The sequence below is a fragment of the Monomorium pharaonis genome, chromosome 7, assembly GCF_013373865.1.
Source record: "Monomorium pharaonis isolate MP-MQ-018 chromosome 7, ASM1337386v2, whole genome shotgun sequence".
Lineage (NCBI taxonomy): Eukaryota > Metazoa > Arthropoda > Insecta > Hymenoptera > Formicidae > Monomorium > Monomorium pharaonis.
In genome coordinates, this window is record NC_050473.1 from 10,849,814 (window position 1) to 10,872,788 (window position 22,975).

Consider the following 22,975-nt stretch of genomic DNA (forward strand, 5'->3'; position numbering starts at 1 on the left):
ACACATGTTATAATAATAATAATTTAATACGTTTAAGTATATTGTATAATATATAGAATATTTATTGATTATTTCATACTATATATGTGTTTTATATAATCTCCCATATACGGAGGATCCGTCTTATAAATAAAGCAGGAATGTCTAAAAGTAAAAGTGTGGAATCGAGAGAAGCATCTGGACCTCTTCGACCCCGTGATTACCTAAAGTAAATATCGACAGGTTGGGCCCGAAATAGCGGGAGCAGATCTAGCACGGGCCCATTACTATCCATAAGCGGTGCGCTATCCGTGGAACGACCTCACGACGTAAGTGACCCGCTGCGGGACCGAAGGAGGCCTCCTTCAGAGGGGGGTCCTGATGGGGAATCTCGCAGAGATGAGCAGCTCGTGGGAGGCCGGGGTTAGTGAAAGTGAAATACTGCAAGTAGAGTAACGTCTATCCGTAGTGCCGCGTATTTCGCGCTGCTCTAGTCGATGGTGAGGATCGTCTTAGAGAAGGAAGATCGCGTGAATGTCTCCGCACATCTTACTCTATTATCTATTTAGATAAAAAAGATGCACGTTGCTACCGCGATTGCCCTTATTAAAGCACAGGTAGAATTTGCATTCATTTTCCATTAGCAAGTATAAATGAACGGAACGGATCTTGTTAACAAAAGTAGTTTTTAAAAAATCAATATTTCTATATTTATTTAAATTTGCAGCAAATTGTGAGAAACATACGTTTATATAATCTAATACTCAATTAAGTAAATGAAAAAAATCAAAGATCCATGTTATTTAAGATTACAGGTATTAAAAAAATATATGTGCATCTTTAAATATTCTGAAATATTTTTCATTAAATACGGATACTAGAAAAATTTCATAAATTTTAATAACTTACTGATATACATACTTATTGTATTTTTAATATATACATATTTGTTTATTATGACACAAAAAAAATAAACTTATAATCTTGTAATACAGATTGTATAAACTTATAATCTTTCTTTAAACAATTTTATCGTTTTCCATAAGTAATTGTGGAGCAATCGCATTTGTAAAGCTACGTTACGATTGTCTCTAACTTTGAACCTTTTCTTGACATCAAAGAGAAGTGATTCCTAATGAATAATACATGATATCGGAGAGCTATAGAGAATAATATCTTTCAGTATCCTTTACGTATATATATAGGATTTCAGTATCCTTTATCCTATATATATAGGATAGCACACAAATACTTTTGAAATGTAAAGCCACTTACTTTGTTTTCCAGTCAAGATATCGAGGTAACTCGGAATGATTAGAAGAGCAGTAAAGTAGCTCATATTGATTTTGTCGTACTTTGAGAGAAGGACGAACCGAACTTAATGACAAGTGCACTCCCTCTAGAATATTCTGTGCATGATAGGCTAAGAATTTCTGTCATATGATATAAAAGATCTTGAATTTTTGAAAAATTGATATTGACAAATAATGTTATTGATATTCTTTTCCGATTAATTTTTCAGACAATTTTTTTTTTATTCGATATTTTGTTCGACATCACATTGCCTTACATGGTAACTATATTTTGAAAAGATTATCTGGCTTAACAATGGATTCGATTGATTATCTCTTCGATGAATCTTTAGATTATTCACTTACGACACAATTTTACATACGAAAATCACCAAGATGACGCAGCGCTACTAAAGAACGAGTAGTTTCGTTTTTTTCTGCTCACCCCGTTTCGGATTTATAATCGATCTACGTCATCGTGTAATCATCATCGAACGTACATAGTGACACGACGTGTCTTTGCGCGTTCGTCTCTAGCGCGTGCTTTCACCGCAAAGTGCGAGTTATTGCATCGCGTAGGCGGTATAAAAGCAATAGCAAAGCAGACGCGGTAACTCATGCAGGACAAAGCAACCGATATCAACTTCTCGCTTCGCACGCACGTTGCGATACTGCGTAATTTCTATGCGCATGATTTCTGCTAATCCCCTTATGCACGGTGCCGTCCTCATTCGCAATCACGTGTTGGCGCCACAATTACCAGGTCTTGAGTTTTTTCAGCTAGAAACTTTGGCTTTTTGAACGATTCTCTGACAGAAAAAAATCTTTTTAAAATTTTGATACTTTTTTTTAAGAGAGAGGGAGGGAGTATTGTAAGAAAGTAAATAATTTGAATAACAGAAAATCGATCTCTGATATAGCATAATGATTTTCTCCGATAGAAGAGCCAAATCTGACCATCTTTTTAAAGAGATTTCTAAATAATTTTAATAGTAGTAATTGATTTCCAATAATCTCTGGTAATCTGCGGTAGAACAGCCACTGAATTTCCGGCAGAGCACTGATCAAAATCGGGCAATCGTGGTTAGCGCGAAGTCAGCAGCAATCAGAGTCGGCCGCGACGACTCCCGGGGCGAGGATGGCATCGATACAACTATTTGCTAAGTTATCGTACGGACGGACGAACTAGATTTCAGTTTGCAAAACCTCGAGGGTACTTAATAGACGTGAGCCCCTAAGGCGAGTATCCCTCCGTTCGTCTCTTCTGCTCCTTAATATCTTGACTATGTGTCAAGCGAAAACCAGTTTAGTTGCATCACTAAAACCTTGCATCTTATTTATAGTTCTAGGGATTCTCAGTACATTAAAGATTTTATATTAATTTGTATATATCTGTGTCTATTTAATATAATAATAATCCTGCTTTTGATTATATTACAATATTTTAATAAAATTCTGCTACATATGACAATTCTGCTTAGAAAGAACTTCGAAGAATTTTAGAAGTAATGAATTTTAAAACTTGAAAAAGATTGCAAACAGCAATGTCTTTATTTTTCAGACAGCAGCTAAAGGTTACAATATCCATCAATGATCATCCCATCCAGTATCCAATATAGAAAGACCGGACCATAATCGTATTAGCGTTTCTACTGAAATCCATCAGTGATTTAATACGATTGCAATAATCATTTATGCATTGCAAAATCATCCACTCCTCTAGAACTAATCGTTAATGAAGTCTAACTTGAGGATTGGCTGTATTAGAATTCATCTATTTTATGAGTACCTTAAGAATTCTTTATAGAACTCATGGCAATTAGAATAAACATGGAAATAATATTGTAAAAGAAAAAAAAGTGATTACGATTATAATAGCAGTGTCTAATGCATTCGTCACTCATCGCTATGACGAATAAGTTCTCATATTGCAATGAATGTATGAATACATGAAAATTAATCATGATATTTTTTCAAATTATTTCTACGAATAAAGCATATACTAAGACAATAGAATGTTTATATAATCTGTAATATTTAAAAGTGTTAATTTTAAAATTAAAGAGAGAGAAAGAGAGATTCTTAAACTATTTTATTTAAATAAGATGTCTGTGTCAGTAATGTTATTTTGACTTATCTTTAGTATATTATTTTTATTAATGAAATAAAATAATTTAAAATATATTATATACGGTATAACCTTCTAATTCATTGCTCAATTAATTTATTTTGAAGTGATATCTTAAATGTAGCGAAAGAAATGTTTAAGTATAGATAAGTACAAGTTCCACATAACGTTCTTCCAACGCGGCGCGGTGCAATGCTTCCGCGATAATTACATCAAATTTGTTCTCACGAGCGCGAGACTTTAATCGCGCTTTCCGCGCCGCACTTGGTTCCCTCGCAAAACATGCTCGGAATCCACTTATTGTATTATATATAACATCGACAATTGTGTCTCACGATCTCCGTCGGAATCTTCCAAGTGAGAAAAAACAGTTAAGTCATTTTGTCCCGTCGACAAATAATTTCTGTTAATAAAAAAAATAAAAAAAAATAAAAACAGGGTAATGATCCGCGTTGCATAATCTTGAAGTGATGTGCTGCAACAAATCGATCACATTAATGCTCGAAAGAATTACGATTACAACATAGTCGTGAGAAAAGTTTGATGTATCTAGTGTATTTGAATATATCTGTGTTGCGAATACATTGAACTTCATGAAAATCAGGGCGAACAAAACGAGAAGTATTATCAGCAATCTCTCTTTACAACAATTGCATTACATCAACTACGGATCACTCGAAAAAGAAAGACAACTCGTCCTTGTCATCTTGCGCGCTCTGTTCTTTTTTACAATTTCTTTATACCGATCACATCATGACGATGCTTACCGGATTATTATGTGAAATAATAATTAGCTGTTGATTGAACTTCGTAATAACCACAAGGAAGATGATTAAGATAATTGAAGTATGTGATAATTGGTATGCTATGCGGATGATATAAAACTTCAAAGAAATTTAAAAAATGAAGATCTTCCTTTAAATTATTTTATTTTTTTACAAAGAGCAGATCCGGGGTTAAAGATATAGCGCTTGTTTTACACATTACACAGACATTAATATTTTAATTAGCTATAAATTTTACATTGCTATTTTATTTTCTATAAATAAATATTACTGTTAATAAGAGAATGTTGAAAAGAGAAAAGAATAAAACTTCCATAAATATGCATTTTGCTGCATCGGTTAACTACAATAGCAAACCCTAAGTTAAAAAAAAAAAAACAGTTTCTATAATATTAAGAATACTTGAATGAAGCCCCCAGCTATTGTTAGCTTATTTGGCATTTCACAACTTTAGAAGCTGATATTGCTTCACATAGTTTGCGCAAATGAGAACCATCTTTAGCGACTATACGTTAAAAAAGTTAGACGCCATTATAAGCGTCTCTTACACGCGGCAGTGCAAATATTCTTTGCGTATTTCGCTGTTCTCTAATGAGAGATTTTTCAAACTACTTTCCGATCGGGTAACGAGCACTTAGTACGCAATTTCCCGCACGTAATAACGAGAAATTTAATCAAGGTCGTTAAGATCCATCTTTTTGATTGATGTTCTTCAGCGCGGGTTGCATATCGACGCGAGAATCGACCGTGGTATCAGTGCTGACAGTTCGTGCAATCGGCGTGACACAATTGACGCACGTCTGCATCTGTTCAAGAGCTATGAAAGTGAAGAAGTGTTCAGATCGCGCGATCCGTGAGAATATTAAGGAGACCGCGCGCCCATCCCCGCGAATCACGACTGACCTTCGCGCAAATGATCGTGACGGCGGAATTGGTGCTCAGCTCGATCAGCAGTGGACAGATGTAGAATCAGACGATCTAGACACCTTCCTCCTCGCGGATTTCTCAGCGTGTTAGCTCCTTTTTTTTTTCCCCCCCAGAGAATCCGGGAAATATCAAAGACGATGTAGAGAAGCCCCAGCCAGTGTCTGCGTTTGCGTCATCACTTATTCATCGCACGTTTATCGATGACGAGAGCCCTTCCTTCGTCCATAAATCGTGATATTATAAGCCGCAGTTGTCTTGAATGTGGCACGGCTGCAGAAGTACGAGGGGATTAGGTAGATCGCGTTGGAGAAATCCATTTAGCCGAACGAGCCGAGAAATCTAAGACGGGAAGCCTGCTCAGCACTCAGTATTAGTTTTCTTAGCTTTTCGGGAGTTTTTAGGAAATTTTAGAACCATTTTTCTGTCCCAGGCTTTTAAACCTTACTTTTTTACTTTATATTTATTTTTTTTATATAGGTATCTTATATTCGGTACTTAATTAGTAAATTTTAAAAAATGATGAATTCTTTTCTCAAAATAATTTATTTGCACACAGAACAGTTTATTCTAAACAACGTGCACAATTTAGGTGATTTGCAATTAAATTTTATGCTCGACCAGTCAGTCGCAATTACTTTAGGCAATTACATTTTATACAACGTACGAATGATTACGTGAAAAGAGCATGACTTGGTGAGGCACGATTCTAAGTCTTTTAACTGGGCCAACAGAATGCTAAGGAAATCAGAATCCTTAAACGATATCCTGCTGGAGTTTTGTGGTTGTGCAGTTTCATTATTTAGACTGTTACTATCTTCTCCCATATTTTACAACAATTCCTTTAAACATTAAAACACAATTTTCGAGTTAACGACTGCATTTTCTGCTGAATTTAAAAGGCAAAGCTATTATTATTAGTTTAAATGAAAGATTATGTTGCTTTAATAGAATATCTCGATTAAATATAAAATGCGTGAATAAATGGTTTTAAAATTCTCTCGATTTTTAAAGAATTATTACTTAATTTATTAATGCTTACATAAAATGCTTAAAATAATATGAATAGCATGTGTAACGCTTTTCGATTAGTTGCAAATCACACAGGTAGATAAAATGCTGGTTGATGGTGCGAAGCTTGCTTGTCAAATTCGGCACCGACTTTGTAATTTGATTTTGACAAATAGAAATTGCCGTTTGGCAAAGTTTTAGAAGAAAACTTAGGACGTGCAGAAGTTTCGTAGGGAAATTGCTTAGGGAAACCCAAATCTTGATTATGACGAATTAGAGTGCTGTCTTTGTTCCATTCTCGTCGTTCACTCGGCCAATTCTTCTTGCAAGATCTATTCTCGTTAGATTTACGTTGATAACTCCATGACAGCTTGTGTATGCGTCTTTATTGTAAAGAAAAAGAATGAATAATGATTAGTTAGAAATAGTAGAATTTTCCGAATAAAATACAAAGTATTTGGAGAAATAGATGGCACAAGTTAAATATAAAGCATATACATAAAAATTCCATATTCCATAAATGTTTTTAACAGCTTTACGTTATACACGGAGAAAGTAAAATTGCGAATGCATTTACATAGATGTAAAATTTAACACCGGCGATAGATCAAAACACATGTGTTTACGTATCGATGTTACATCTATCGGCTCTTTAAACGCCAGCGGTGAAAACTGAAAGCGGGGGAGTCCGAGTTTGATTGCCTTCCTGTACGAATGAAAGTAGCGTGGTTATTACAATTAACGGGACGCGTGACTTATTTACCGCTTCATTTTATTATGAGATAATTCAGCGGGAACATCCGAAGAAAATGTTACTGCAACGGTTTTTTTTGTACTTAAACTGCGGGAGATAAGGAGATTGCCGATTATGTAATCGCATGCGAATGCCGTACGGACGCACGGAATATATGGTATGTATTTTGAACAATTCGTTACGTAATTACGTGCTCACCTATCAGCTTCCTCGATTGCTTTTGCAACCTCCTCGTTAATGGAGTAGAAACTTTGCGCGCGGGAGCAATCCACGGTGTACCACCACGTGCAGACCAGCCTCTCCTGATTGAATAACGTGCCGTTCGGACAAAGGAACGAGTCTTTACGCCCGCCGCGTTGGCAGATGTGATACGCTTGGCAGTCGGCCTCAGGGTCGGCGTAATAGCCCGGATACTTCCATTCGCACGTGAATCGCGTCCACGGAACTTGATAGAAAATTGGATAATCTTTCCCGGCCACACCGGGGATCGCAGCGCTCGACCACTGATCGCGAAGATCGTAATCGTATCCACCGTGGTGAGACAGCTGCTTGTTGGGACGTACATATGAATATCCCTTGTGCGCCTGTAAATATAATCAATTGTACCCTTTGTGTCTTCAGAATGAATTTTAAGGATAAATTCTTTAATTTTTTTCGAATTTTTTAAAAAAGACACTGAAAAAAAATTTACTACATTGAAATAAATATTTTTTTTAATAGTACCAAGCAGAAGTTTCGTAAAAAATAAATAATATTTATTTCAAATAAGATAATATTTTCTATAATTTAGAAAATGTATTATATCATTGAATTATCATTGTTGATTAATTTATCCTAGACTAAAATTAATTAATAAAAAGAATTAAATTTTTTTTTTAATTTGTATTGGAATTATAAATAAGTAAAACTCTATTGCTTAATATTGGATGTAAATTGTTTTAACAATTCTTTAAATTTCTCACTATTGTGAGATAGATCTGAAACTAATTTTGTTATCAAAATAATTATGTAAGATGCTTAAACTGATTGCTATGTAGAATGTCAAAATTTGTTGCATCATGTTTGAACGTCCTGCATAATAATTTAGTGGTTCAATAAATTTATTTTTAGCTGTGTATCATTTTTAGATACCTTAGCGAAATTATTTATTCCGTAAAAATTTTAATGTCGATAATAAGGCTATGTAGTTTTTCATGATTTTTTATGACAAAAATAAATTGAATACGTACTAAGCAACTCGTGAAGGTAAGCGTTATAAAAACTCCTAACTTGAGTACCATGATTAAGTCTTAGTTTCAACAAAGACACTTCAGATTATATTGAATCATGGAATATGAATTCGGTCTTTATATAGTGCTCAAAATGAGTTCAAGTACACGTGCAAAATTATTCCGCATTCAAAACGGCGCATCCTTCGATCGAAGATATGATGAAGGTGATCCGTATTTCGGCAATTTAAGTATTCACATAACAAAACAAGGTCTCATCCTCTTCCCGAGGCGTGTAACGGCTAGCGATAAAATTCCCGGCTAACAGTCGTCCGTTGTTTAGAATAAAAGATAGTTCCGTCAAATCAATCACACTTGTGATTATTAATTCCAGCACTCCATTGTCGAGTAACATCTTAATAATTTTAGTTCACATATCTTTACCATCAATTTTTTTTTATAATCCTCATTGGATTTTATTTTCGCACATAAATTCATTTTATGGGCTTCTTTTAAGGAAATTTCCGTACGTCGAACATGTTTCTCGTTTTAGAAGTACTATGAAATCAAAATCGCGCGCGTTTACTCAGCGTTAGTCGACGCATGAGCCTTGATGATTCAGTAATATGGCGGAAGTCCTCCAGCTGTTTTGTTAGCTGTATACGGTGATATACGGCGGTTTCGTGTAGTCACTGTAGTCCAAGTAACAATGAGAAATTATCACATTTATGTATTACAATGGTTTTCTTAAATTTGTTGTGATGTTGAAATTGCTTCTCGAAATGTGATTATTAGCGAATATCGATTGTTTCGATATACTTATCGTGAAATCTGTGATGCAACAATAGACAGAAGTGACAAAACACGTGTAGCATTCTCTATGAATATTTCTATATATTCATTGAATTTCTTGCATACACAAATTTTTTATAATATTTATTACGTTTATATTATTACGATACCCAATTCTCTTCTGCTTCTTACACTTGTTTTGGTCAATAGCAATATTACATCAATATAGTTTATATTTAATTTTATTGATAGATTTTATGAAAATGAATTTTAAACTAAACGAAGGATTTTTTGATTTGTGTATAAATGTACCGGACGGAGGTGCAGATAGTTTAAACAATATGTTATTGAAGTTATATGAAAGTAAGTTAATTATGAGAGTAAAAGCAGAATAAATTAATTCATTATCTTATGAATTTATTTGATGTTAGTGGGTTATAGAACAGTGGCGTTGAATCAAATTGTTAATGATAGTGCCATGGATAATGATAAGAAAAAGAAGCAAAAGCTGGGAACAAATGTGATACCAGATCCAATTGATATTTCACAATTAAATGAGAAATGGAAAGGAAAACTCTGTATTCTTAACAGAATAACATTTATTTGTTCAAATGTTGAAAAAGCACATACGTTGGTGCGGTACATATTATGAAGTTAATATTTAAACCATTTATTTTGAAAGAGTAATTTAAATACTATTAAATTTTAACATAAATAGTACATTAATAAATTGAAATACTTTTCTACAGTATGTTTGTTGAAAACAAGCGTTACAAAGTTATAGTTGCTTGATTTCCAGAATGAAAGTTATAGTTACGTTATTTTCAAAATAGAAGGTTTATCTTAATCATTATTGAAGTGATACTGTATTGAGAAAATGTATATTTGTTACAGGCACAACATCCTAATTTAAAAAAATATGATATATACGCTTTTGTCCCAACCAAGCAAGATCTATTGGAGGTTGGTGTACTTATAAACACATTTACTTTTTAAATAACAATTATAATTTTTAACACTGTTTAATTCTTCTGTGTCACACTATTGCTAATTTTTTTCAGAAAGCTTGTGAACAAGTAAAAGCAGATCTTATTACAATTAGGCCAGAAATTTCTGGCATAAAAATAAATCGTAAGGTATATCGACAGGCAATAGCAAAAGATTTGTATTTTGAGATACAGTACACAGACCTTTTGAGACGAGATACACGCATAGTGGCTCTTCATCATTCTTATCAACTCCAAATGTGTCGCATAAGTATGGTAAGGATTTAATATGTGTGTATTAGATACACATAACAAATTTCTATTGTAAGCTAGTTTTATTGGTCATTGTTGTAATAAATATTTATTAAGTATAAATAGACTAATTCTATATCAATATGTTCAGATAGTCTACTTATATGTTGTAGAATATAATTATATCTAGTGGTGCAAACAGCAAGAACTTAATCAGAAGTCCTTATGATATTATAAATCTGTATCCTTTGATTTAACCAAAGTTAAACTAAACAACTGTAATCAAGCAACTTTAATTTAACGTATAATATTACGGATTTTTATGTAAATATTTTAAAAAGCATTATTTATATATATCATATTTTCCATAATTCAAGTCTTATCATGCATAGTGGATCTGTATTAGGTTTGAGACGAGATATAGCAAAAACAGCTATATTAAATGAATGTCAACTTCTTCTTTTAAAAGCCAGTAAGTTATTAATTAATTAAGCCCCCTTTTACAATGACTGAAAGCTAAAATAAAATTTATTTAGTTTTTTATTTATTTTAGAAAAACGAATATCCGGCAGAGCAGTGTTTACGATAGAATTTGAAGAACCAAAGATTGAAGAAGTGGACGAAGAAGTGGAAAAGAAACGAAGAAAGAATTAGTCTCTAAATTAACACTATATAAAAAGTTTGCCTTTGATATTTTAACAAAATGAAAATTCTACTTTATAGTTTTCATAAATGCTAATAACATATTATTTTCTATAAAAATAAATTTATTATTTTTATATAAAATTATACACAAATTTCTAAATTTCTATTTCTCTAGTGATTCCTGCGTAACAATAGCTTTATGCGTACAATGATTGCTTTGCTCAGCTTTCTATCGTTTTTCAAAATTGTCTGAAATTTACCTGGAAGAGCCATCTGTTAGCATATTCTGTACCTTTCTCGTGGTACACTATGTGCATGCTTCTGTATGTTGATTTTGTAATAATGACAGGACATTACAATATTAATGATATTAAATTATAATATCTGTATTTGATTATTCGAGTGTATATTCAAGAGAAAATTTATATTATGAATTTTCTCTTGAATAACAAAAATTATTTGAATTTAATAATTATTTAATATCTCGGTGTGTTTCTCTTATCGGGGATCGATATTACCGTAAAATTAATATGATCTAAAAGCTGCATTATCTTATGCATTTATATATTATTTATTTAATTATTTAAAATATTGTGGAATAAAAATAATAATTTTTTATAAATGCATACAATTTTTCTGAAAAAGAGTTAAATGAGCTTCGATCAACAGCTATGTTCATCTCGATTAGATAAACGACTATCACTATGAGTTCAAAAATATATATGTAAGGATTTTTTAATTAACGTTATCTTAACTTTATTACATTTAATGTGATGTATTTTGGTTGTCATATTAATACAGCGGCGTTATGGCTTTAGTCAAGTAAATAATTATTTTCTCACCAATTCAAGTATAAGTAAAACAGTACGAAATTAATTTAATGAAGCGATATAATTTGACGTGTGGATGCGAAGAACGTAACCAATTGAATAATATCTAAATTTGAATCGTGTTAAATGTCTCAGGTAATAACGTTTCTGTACTGATAACGTGACAAATTCTATCATTTAATAGAAGCTGCTAACGTCGACTCGAAGATTCGGACGGTGGAAGATACAGTTTTGATTCAAGGATTAAACGAATCATGCGCCCGACGGCCGTACGATCAAATCGATCGTCTGTACATTTCAAGTCAGCTCCGATCTCAAGCCCATCGACAACGTCGTCCGTTTATCATCATCAGCAGCAACAACAACAAATTCTGTATGCTCCCGTCAGTAACCCAATGGTGACCCTTCAACCGTGTGGAACAGTTCTTCATCCTTCGTGCGTTTATCCGAGCGTTCAGTCTAATGTTATTTCACCAAATTCTACCCATTTTCAAGGTCTGAAAGATCGATTATAATTCAAATTAATTTGGTAAATTAGTATTTTCCTTTCTTTCTCCATCCTTTTCTTTAATTTTGTTTTATATAACAGTTTTCTATGGTGAAGCAGAGTTGAAAGCAATACAAAAAGAACTCACAGATATCAACAATTTTAATTACGTTAATCTAAAATTGAAGTTAGTAAATCAAGAATGACAATTTAAATATATCGTGTAAATGTAGGTAAAAATAATCGATGGCACGCCAAGAACAAACCGTCTCACAGTCAACAATATTATCAACAGCAACAATTATACAGTCCAAAACCTATAGTGCTCTTTGATCAACCGTCCACCAGTATTGCATCTATTCCTCCGACCACATCCTTTTTAGTAGCTTCGTCGACATTTACCCACACTGGACCATTGCACAGCGAGCATTACAATAATAATTCCGGAGTGACGCATCTGTTACCACAACCTTTCAACTTCAAGCCGCCGGACGTACAGACCTGCCTCATCCAAGACCGACAGAACACTCAGCAACATCAACAGCAGCAACAACAGCATCCGATACAGAATCCCTATTACAATATTTCGGCTACAAACACCTGCAGTCTGCAAACCGTCAACGCCAACTCATCTTTTCCGCTTACCAGCCTCCATCCCTATACCAGCTTAGCCAGTTTCAACAATAATCAATTCCCCATAACAGTTCAGTCCTCTCCGCTTTTCTCGACTCCGTCAGTTGGTCTAGTCCTCGCACCACCGCGAAGAGACAAGCCTTCACCTACGTTAGATTTTACTTTGTTCAAACATAACGCGGACAAAATATCGAGCACTTGCGAATCTCAAGTCGTTTCAGTCGGTCACAGCGAGAACAGCTGGCCTTCTCAAATCGAAACGTTTTCCAAAAACGACGTGCAAACCGTTGTAGGAAATAACAAAAGCGTTGAATCTGCCGAATGTGCTTTGCAGAAATCTCCCTCTGCAATCACGAAGATCGACGAAGAACATTATTCCGACGAGTCCTCGACCAGCTTCGACTTTACTATTGAGGCCGAAAAAATGGTTTCCGCTTTATGCAACACCACGTCTTCGAACGATTTAGGTAAGGAAGAATCGAAGCCTAGCAACAAGACTGATTCCACGACGTTGTTCAATGGCGCGGGCGACAACAAGGCGAGCTGGTTTGCCGATTTCTGCTCCGAGTATGAGAATGGAACATCAATAGGCGTTCAAACAGATAGTCCCTCCGTTGATAGATCGCAGTATCCAGAACTGATCCGAAAGACAGCTTATTGGGGCTGCACGCAGGCTGAAATTGTTCTCGATTCTGACGATTCGCAAACGGATTCCAAACGGAGTTGGTTAACGGGTTTGTCGTCTGCCACTAGAACGGCGATCACGAAATCTTCGACTTGCATCCCGGTTTTTGCAGGGGACCGTGTCTTCGCTGACGATCTCATAAACGCTCTCTTACGCATTAGCAACGGTTGGCTGAGCCTCGATAACTATCTGAATAAACAACATTTTCCCAATCTGCTAGACAGATTAGATCCCGAGTTGATAACACACTTTCAGACGTGGGAAGAGAGCACGTGCGAATTACTGAAGCAAATAGTGCGGACCTTTCAGAAATTCGGAGAAAACAAAGAGGTAACGGATCAAAAACGCAACGCAACGTCATCGTTTCCAGGTGACGTGTCGCTTTATACGACGCATAATCTTTTTGTCCCTTTGAACTTTTTTTCTCAACAAAATGCGATTGGAAAATCTTCACTGGAGAAATCACGCAGCACGACGTCGACATTGCCACTGAACAGTCTACATAATTTTCAGTACAATTCTAACTGTCAGCAGGAGCAGCAATCGATAAATTCGAAGGAAAGCAAATTGCGAAGCAAATGGACGATTACTGAGAATTTGTCGTCCGTGATTAACACCACGAAATCCGTGCCGAGTGTCTCCGTGTGTCACACCGACGTCGGTGGTCTGGTAAGCCTTAAACTTCGCACTAAGGACATGTCGTCCAGGAAGTTAGATTTTGCTCAGAAATCATTGAATGCCGAATTTTGCCAATTGAGAAATAAAGTGATGGAAAGCAGCGCAGAAGCAACGAAGGACAGAAAACACGATTACGCGTCGGAAGATAAGCTGACAACATTCGATAACACCGAATCTATCCGACTGCAGCATTCAACGATAAACGCTCCTATAAGTTACAGCGGATTGTATGCGCGGAACTGTTTAGCCTTTACATTTCCTTTATCCAGCCACCCAAATTCATCGTACCCAACGTCCAATCCTAGAATCCCAACGTATAATGTCAGTTATTCCTCTTCGGGATTTTATCCTAGTACTGATATCAATTCGAAAAACAGCAAAAACACCGAACAGATTTACGGAGTTAAAAGCGCGAACGTCAATTCGATTTACGTCGGCAAATCGCAGACTGATCAACTAGAACTTCCAGCTGTACCCAGAAACAAAATGACCCTGCTCAGTCAGATCGAACCACGGACGTTCAACAAGGAATCCGAAGAAATGGCAGCTAACTTGTCGGCCTGGTTCGCCAGCATGCGAAACGCACAGCCTCCAGTGGTCGCGCCAACCTTTGAGGAGTCGAGGACGAGCGAAAACTCGGCGTCGCGACTCTTCGTTCAGGAGATGCCTAAGTACTCGATGATCCTAGCCAAGCAGCCGCAGATTGACACGAATCGGCAGTTTCAGGCGCTGCAGAATTTGCCGAATATGCAGAGTACACCCTGGGCCGCCGGCAATTTTTTCGGAAATCGTTTTCACGTGCAACACGCGCCCGAAGAGTACGACAGCTCCGAGGACGTGCGGGTGTACATGAAACCGGGCAGTTACAATGTACCGAAAAAGAGACATCAGCGAAGAGCCAATCGTCGATCGAACAGTAACGCGATATCGCGCAGCAGTCATCACAACGTGTGTGGCAACAATAAGAAAGGTGTGTCGATACCAGCATCATCGACGCCTCTGCCTCATACGAACGCGCCAACCTTGTCCACCAACATCTGCAACGCCACGCTGATAAAGACCTCGTTTCCGCCACCTTCGCAGTTGCCCGTGCCTTTATTCAATTCCGAGAGCTCACCTAGGATTCTAAAGCGCGTGGAATCTCTGTCGCAGGATGCTCGTCAAGACGTCACCTGGAAAGCAGCATGCGCCTCAGCCGAGATACTTCTCGAGGCTCTTAATGTGAAGGATTGCGGCAATACATCCGAAAACGTCGAGGACAGTAACAGTGAAAAGAAAGATAGGAACAAGGAAAATGCTGAAGCAATTACATTGCGGCAGGACGATTCGAAATCATTAAACCATGATAACGTCGATCGTGCGTCTTTCTACGAAGGTTCGGACGACGACTCGGAGTCCACATGCAGATTATCGCCCAGTACGAGTGTAGTGTCGGTATCTCAGTCGCGTGAGGATGAGAATGGTAAAGAACTTTATAAGATATATATTTTATTATATTTTTTTAAGTTGAGAATTGATTAATTTTATTAGAGCAGTAAATTAACGAGGCACTAGATTGGAACGATAAATTTTCGCGCGAGGATTTCACTTGTATTTTGTTGCTCGGATCATTGAAACTATTTAAGAATGTCTCGCGATCTTTTTGCAGGTGGTACCTAGTAATAAGCAAAACAATCCTTTTCTAAAAAGCATGTTCAATAGCTCTCGGTATCAAGATCAACGTGAAAACGGATTCCTGGCTGATCAGGACTCTCAATAACGCGAGTATCGTCGGCAAGCAGAAGCGACGTAAAAACGACGTAGATCGACGAAGTTTGAGGTCTTCGAATAACTTGGAAATTGTCGATGTAAAATCGGATCAGCTCGAATCATCATCAGTCGTGGACGTAGATGTAAAGACCCATGCCAAGACAATCGTCGACAGTGAATATCCAGCGATTTTCTCTCGCGAGCACGTTTCTAGTTCTCTCGAGAAGGATGGCGAAACGACGAAAGAATTGGAAAGTTACGTCGGAAGAGCCACATACTCTGAAACAGTACGAAGATCCATGAAAACGAGCAACCTACACCTGGAAAAGAAAGAGCCGCTCAAGTCGTGCGCGACCAATTCATCAGTGACCACCGTAATACCAATTTCTGGCCGCAAGTGCCAGAGGAAAGACTCCGAGCAATCCTATCAGCTTCTACACAAATCACGAAGATCGACTGACAAGAAAACGATAAAAAATCCGGACAACAACGATCTCCAATTAGAAGAGGGATTGTGCGCGAAAGTCGGCGGTGTCAAGTCAAACAATATAACGTTAAAATCATCAGCTATCACGAAAACGAACCACGGCAAGAAGGATGACTTGGAACACTTGGAAAGCAAGTATGCCAGCAAATCGGGTGATCGTGGTTGGTCGGTGTGGTGTAATTCCAGGAGGAAACAAAGTCTTAACCCTTTGACGTTCAACAAGTTGGAGATGATTCACCGAACTATTTGGCAGATGGACGAGACGAAGATCCTCAAGTATTCGTTCTCATGTGACAAGGATGGTCAGTCTTCATCTGCATCAATAGTAAGTTTTAAAAAGGTAAAAAAAGAATACAGATACGTAAAATTTGATGAACATATCTTTTTTAACTTTTAGATGGAAGATTACTGCAAGGTTATTAAGAGCCCAATGTTTCTCGAGATCGTTGAGTACAAATTGAAAAACCGGATTTACCATAAAGTCGAACATGCCATAAAAGATTTTCGTCGCATTATTAACAACGCGAGATTATATTATCAGGTTTGCAGCAAAAAGTCGATTATTTTTTTGTTCCATTTATCTCCTTAATTATCGTGAAAATTGTGCGGTAAAAACAAATTTTTGCTATGTAAAAAAAATTGGATTATTTAATTTTTCAAACCAAAGTTTAAGATTTAATTAATTTAATATATTAATTTAATATCTCAATATTGATTTTTAATAAAGTACAATTTGATTTCGAAGAGCGAATTTCTCTCGTTTTATTGACATTTTTAATTAGATTTTTAATTAGATTTAAATTGGAATAGAAATTAATAAACGGTTTTTTACAGCATGACGATGAACGAATGAAAAAAATTGAAGTGCTCTCGAAAAAATTAGAAGACTTATTCGAGGAACATTTCGGCAGTTTGAACTTTGACAATGTTACCAGCAGTCCAAGAGAAGATTCGATGCAGCTACGAATTAAGATGTCTGGACAGAAATCAATCGCGGGACGCTGCGATAGCACGAAGAAAAATGTTTCTTCATCAATTATCGTGGAGGATTCTTCGCTCCACTGACTGTTGCTTCTCGTCGAAATGAAAACTCCAAATCAAACTATCGCAACAAAACTATTGGCAAAACTGATGTTTTTTATAGGGCATTATGTGTAATAACTTTTTCTAGTCACGAGACATTTTGTATTAATGATAGGTGTTTTCTTTTTTTCATTCTCGAAGATCGGCATCGCTGTCCAATGACTGTGTAAACCATTCGTTGAATTTTTATATCTCTGAACAAGTTTGTTAACTATGAAAAGTGCACGTGAGTCGACAATACATATAATCCCAATTTCATAGCGATATATTTAGCGAAGAAGGAAGAAAACTGTACTAAAACTAAACGCAAACTATCGTCAAACAATATTGAATTAATGTTTGTATGAAAAGAAAAGTAGAGCGCGCGAGACAGCGCAGTATCGACGATATAATGTAATTTCCACGTTTCATTGTTACGGCTATTACTTCTGAAACAATTCGATCTTTTAACTTCGATGCTCATGTTGAAGTGTCGTTAGATCAGAGTGATGTGAATCGTGAAATATATTACGCTCACCAGTCTATGTTATTCTCAGTCTTCTCTTTACAGCTTAGAGTGTAAGAAAAGGAAGTGTAAAAAAGTATTGAAAGTATTATACAGGTTTTATTTTACGAAGTTCGGCACGCTTTGAAACTCAAGTAATGAAACTAAAGATAAATAGAACTGAAACTTATAATGTGAGATCTCTGAACTGAATAAGGCTTTATCCTATTTTTATTTTATTTTTTAAAAACTCTGTTGAGTAGAGATTTTTAAAATTTTACCACAGAGTTTTAAACTTTTTAACTTTATTTAAAATACAATATTCTCTATTAAATAGTAATTTAATTTTAAAAAATTAATAAGGTAGGTTTCATTTAGTCCAGGTGCCTTATTTATGTATGTATCATAAATACGGAGTTACCGCACACGCACTCCTGGCGGGGCGAGTTAGTCGACACGGATTATGGCAATGTCAAACATCGTGCCAGTCAGCCAGCCAGCCGGAGATAGCGATAATAACGCGAACGGGGCTGGTGGCAGCTAGTGAACAACGTTCTTCGCGTTCTTCCGCGAGAGAGATGCGACCGCCGCGGAGCGCGGCCGCGCCGTGAAGCAGAGCGTGAAGGATTCTAGGAGTAAACGTCGAAAAGAAGGACGAGCGAGGCGAAGGTTCGCACCGCGAGACGTGAGAAGCGGAGACGACGCGCCGGGAGAGCTCGACGACGACGACAAGCCGCGCAGACCGCGTCAAGATGGACTGGGAACTGCTGACGATGGCGAGTCTGCACCTGACCGCGACCGAGCACCGCTACTACGGCGACATATTCATCTACTGCTGCGAGAACGCGGACAGCGACAGCGTGCCCGTGGTCAAAGTCGCCGAGCTATTGCGCTCGGCCAACCTGCCGCGGGACGTCACCATGAAGGTGAGAGAAAGAGAGAGAGAGCTCGATGAAGTGGAGCAGGATGAAAGCGCGACCTGACGTTTGACGTATTCCTGCCGTTGGCACTTGCGCCGCGATAGAAGTCACCTAGGTGCTTGAGACTCCCTCGAAAACGGCATACGTCATGTGAACAGGACGAACAAGAGGTGCGCTCGTGGAGGTTATGTTGCGGCAGCGGTAATGAACCGATTAATTCGTCGATGGGGAAGTATCGAGTCACTCCTGCTGCCTCCCACGACAATCAGTTAGATTTGATAGTTGTTATATATCTCGGAAAAAAGAAGACAAAGTTGGAGCATTTTATAGGGACTATTGTATAATACATTCGCTAATATTAAATATTTATTTTTTTCTACTTGTAGATACTGGATGTCTGTATAGGAGCCAAGGGCAGCACGCATCTGGGTAAGAAGCAGTTCTACGCGGTGCTGAAACTTATCGCAGCTCATCAGGCTGGTCTGGAAGTCTCCAGGGATATGATAACAGCGTCGCTCGACGTTATCACTTTACCGAGATTTACGTGGCCGACCTCCGGCGACGAGGACGGCAGAAGGAGTCCGGACTTGACCAGAGGCGCGAAGGGTAGGCATCGTCCTCCCGAGAGCACTACCGAAAGCGAGAGCGAAGCGGAGTCCCCGCGCGAGACTGGTGGCAGCACGGATTCCCCCACGCCGACGAACAGCGTGACCCAAGAGAGAAACGACGGTATGCTGGGCGGTGAAGCGATCCTGGATTCCGTATCTGGGGGCTGGCAAGGCCTGCTGGTCTCCGAGGAACAGAGGCAGCTGTTGGGCACCGAGGAGGAGAGTTCGGAGCGTCACAGCAGCGACGAGGGCGACGGGGAGGGCGACGGTTCGGGTTTCCCACCAGAGGAGGTGTGGATTATCAGTGACGAGCAGCGCGACTATTATGCCGCGCAATTTGCACAGCTGCAGCCCGACCCGGAGGGCCTTCTGGCGGGGCCAGTAGCCAGAACGTTTTTCGAGAAGTCGCGGCTGCCCGTTTCCGAGTTACGCCGCATTTGGCAGCTCGCGGACGTCACGAGGGACGGGGCGCTTAGCTTGCAAGAGTTTTACGTGGCTATGCACCTTGTCGTACTGAGGAGGAACCACGTGCCGCTCCCCGACGTTTTACCTCCGTCCTTGTCGATTCCGTTAGTCATGCAAACAGCATCAGCCACAACTGCCGCGCCGCAAGTCCCACAATCGGCTCCCACAAACGCTCAAAAACCATCGCCAACGAACTCCACGAACTCCCGCGAGAAAAACAGGGAGTGGACGAAGTTCGTGGACTCGCCGACCGGAGCGAGCAGCTCCTCGGTCACCAGCCCAGGACTACAACTAGTGAATTTCGATTTTCAAAAGTCGGCCGTCGAACGCGACCCAAAGATTCTACATCCGGTGCCGTTGCGCTTGACGCCCGAAGCGGCGATTCTCGCCTCAGGCGCCAATGGCAGCAGTAGCAACTGCACGACCCTGGGCGATGACGATCTACAGCATTCCGCGGCATCGTTAGTGCAACGTCCTCTCGCAAAGAAACCTCCCGCGGCTCCCGAAGACACCGTTATCGTGACTCCTAAGAAGGAACCACCGCCTCCTCCGCCACCCAGACCGTACAGAACACACGCGCGCAGTTCTAGTCTCGATCTTAATAAATTAGGCACGTATCTCCGCCGATCTTCCACGATACCGCGATTAGGAAACTAAAATTTTATGCTAAAAACTATTATGTCCTTATAGGAAAAAATGGCCAAAGTTTTCTTGGGGCACCGCCACTTGTACCACCTAGAATTTCGCCAGGAATTGTAAGTTTCTTGTATCTTTTCTTTTATTCTGTATACGTTGTAAAATATGCTACAACACACGGAGATTATAATTTCCTATATTTTTTTAAAAGTCAGAGTTTATAATAATTCGTTTTTATTACAGACTTCGCCCCGCAAATTGGTCGGCCAAAGGAGCGAGGGTGAAGGACAAAGGACGTTAAGCGAAAGTCAAGCGTTCGTCGCTGACTTCTCTCATTTTTCTCCTAAGAATGAACTGCCTGAGAACACGGTACCGTCTATAGAAAATACGGTATCGCAATCTCAACAGTTTACTGGTGTCTGTGGAGCATTTCATATTTATAGGAAACCGAGTCCAAGTAAGAAACTGTTTTATTATTTAATTTCTCACTTAATATTTTCTCTGTATTTGTATTTACAATTTGTTTTTTTTGCAACATAATTTTTATTCTTTTATGTAGGTAATACATTTAAGCATAAATACTTCATTATTTCTAAGTTTTAGAAATATTATGTCTAAGGAGTAGAATCTTTTTTCCGTAATTATGCTTAATAGTTAAAATATAATCCTAACAGAACGAGACGGCGAAGAAGAGAATAAGAACGAAGCGGAAGATGAAAAGAAATTAACCTTACAAGAATTAAGGGAAAAGAATGCGGAACTACGCTTAGTCTGTGAAGAACTGACACGTGAACTGGCTAGCGCGCTCCAAGAACGTATAAATTTGCGCGCAAAACTCTTGCTCTTGACTTGATGTGATTACACTATTCCCTATCATTCATTCGTTCGAAGTTACGAGGTATTATGTAGCCTCCAATCATTGTAAACATATGTATTTAATACGTTATGCTAGTCTAGAATTCCTCTTTTTTCCAACGAAGTATTCATTCATCATTCATAATGATCAGTGTAGACAGACAGATGCGGCAGGGGACGCAATTTACAAAAAAAATTACATAACTATTTTATACCTGAAATTGAAAGAAGAGTGTGTATAACAAATTATGGATCTTGTATATACAAAACTAATTATGATCTCTATATTGATATATAACAAGCGTTTGCTTTTGTCAAGTTTATGAGCTACTGTTCACGTTTACACGTAAAAGTGTGTTAGAAATTTTATTCAGGTTTAAGACCTGCGTTATTGAATTCCCCTGTGATTTACCAACTTGTATGTTGTGTTTTGCATAAAAACTTCCTTTATCGCTGAGAATTTATATATATTTATATAAGCACTTCCATACAAGTGCATCTGTCACATTGTTATTCTATTTCAGTACAGATATTTGAAACTTCTGATTGTGATTTCTATAATATTTCTACATTTGTTAATTTTATGAGAATTATATAAGATATTTCATATCTCTCTGTCTATTGATGAATTTCTTCTAAAGAGTTTCGTTTACCGTCAACAAATCATAATATTTTTTTAATTAATTATATTGCAAATATAAGTATTTATTATTTGCAACAAAATCGAATTATATTTTCGTATGACTATATAAAACAAAAACTCACAAAAAAATGGCATAAACAAAATAATCAGGATGTGTTATAAAGATACTTTTATTCCGAGATAAAAACAAGTGTACCTATGAAATACTTGTTAAAGAAAGATATACCTGTGTTGAAGAAAGATACGAGAAAAGTGGAATCTGCAGGAACAGAATACTTCGAAAATAAATTTATGTAGATGTGTATAATGCTCAGAATCAACGTTGAATACATCGATTTTGATGTATCAATTCTTTCAAATGATATCGATTTATATATCGATTCCTATTGTAGATTTAAAAAAATAAGTATTGTGGAGTTGGAGCGAATCACTTGAGACCTGAGAAGACTAGATCTATCACATTTGCAACAAAAAGTTATCAATCGATATTCTTTCCAGTTAGTTATGCAGATTTCTAATAGCGATCACTTATCAGATATATGATTGCTCCTAGACAAAATTGTTATTATTTAAATAACAAAATTTTCGAATTCTCTATAAATCTCATTAATCTTTATGACTCAACTAACAAATCTTAGCGCTTTATTTATAAATCATCATTTCTATCCAATCAAATATACTTTGATTTGAGATTAAGATCTTTGTCACATTTTCAAATTTCTACTTTGTTTGCTTATAATATAGCGGATAAATAAATTTGCCAAGCGACCGTTGTTACTGTGCCATATAATGCGAAATTTTGAAGTATATATATATATATAATCATCAGTAATCGACAGTCACGTTGTTAAATATTACGAGACTTATAGAGGTAAATGCTTGGAAGATCAACGAGTCACGCAAAAAAGTTTTTTTGTAATTACAAATACTATATAAAAATTATAAAATTAATACTTCTATCAAAATCATCTCTCTT

General features: G+C 37.3%; 4 protein-coding genes and 1 long non-coding RNA gene across 7 annotated transcripts; 4 read left to right on the forward strand and 1 right to left on the reverse strand.

The window, feature by feature from the left end:
* The first annotated feature begins 55 nt into the window (after positions 1–55).
* Positions 56–4,564, forward strand: LOC118646429. Its single transcript, XR_004964007.1, has 2 exons — positions 56–596; positions 2,833–4,564. It is a non-coding gene; the product is annotated as an uncharacterized LOC118646429 (long non-coding RNA).
* Positions 4,565–5,608: 1,044 nt separating this feature from the next.
* Positions 5,609–7,463, reverse strand: LOC105837439 (the record flags this gene model as incomplete). The annotated part of the gene is made up of 2 exons (XM_028195111.1): positions 5,609–6,502; positions 7,072–7,463. Coding segments are annotated over 2 exons (687 nt in total), but the record flags the coding sequence as incomplete, so codon positions are not given.
* Positions 7,464–7,808: 345 nt separating this feature from the next.
* On the forward strand, positions 7,809–11,573 carry LOC105837438 (ribonuclease P protein subunit p30). Of its 2 annotated transcripts, none has more exons than XM_028195226.2 (7): positions 7,809–9,236; positions 9,305–9,507; positions 9,768–9,836; positions 9,935–10,135; positions 10,285–10,352; positions 10,504–10,583; positions 10,648–11,573. In XM_028195226.2, exons 1-7 carry the CDS (start codon positions 9,131–9,133, stop codon positions 10,662–10,664), a joined length of 744 nt encoding a protein of 247 aa, XP_028051027.1. In that variant the 5' UTR covers positions 7,809–9,130; the 3' UTR covers positions 10,665–11,573. The 2 variants fall into 2 exon arrangements, with proteins under 2 accessions (XP_028051027.1, XP_028051026.1); XM_028195225.2 differs by having other exon boundaries at positions 7,813–9,236; positions 10,665–11,573.
* A 267-nt stretch (positions 11,574–11,840) lies between these two features.
* Positions 11,841–17,917, forward strand: LOC105837440. The gene is made up of 5 exons (XM_036289617.1): positions 11,841–12,081; positions 12,289–15,531; positions 15,771–16,630; positions 16,703–16,846; positions 17,140–17,917. Exons 1-5 carry the CDS (start codon positions 11,841–11,843, stop codon positions 17,368–17,370), a joined length of 4,719 nt encoding a protein of 1,572 aa, XP_036145510.1. The 3' UTR covers positions 17,371–17,917.
* A 273-nt stretch (positions 17,918–18,190) lies between these two features.
* Positions 18,191–22,964, forward strand: LOC105837429 (ralBP1-associated Eps domain-containing protein 1). 2 transcript variants are annotated; one of them, XM_012682203.3, is made up of 5 exons: positions 18,191–18,798; positions 19,179–20,475; positions 20,556–20,620; positions 20,745–20,958; positions 21,176–22,964. In XM_012682203.3, exons 1-5 carry the CDS (start codon positions 18,625–18,627, stop codon positions 21,352–21,354), a joined length of 1,929 nt encoding a protein of 642 aa, XP_012537657.2. In that variant the 5' UTR covers positions 18,191–18,624; the 3' UTR covers positions 21,355–22,964. The 2 variants fall into 2 exon arrangements, with proteins under 2 accessions (XP_012537657.2, XP_036145198.1); XM_036289305.1 differs by having other exon boundaries at positions 18,659–18,962.
* Positions 22,965–22,975: the final 11 nt, after the last annotated feature.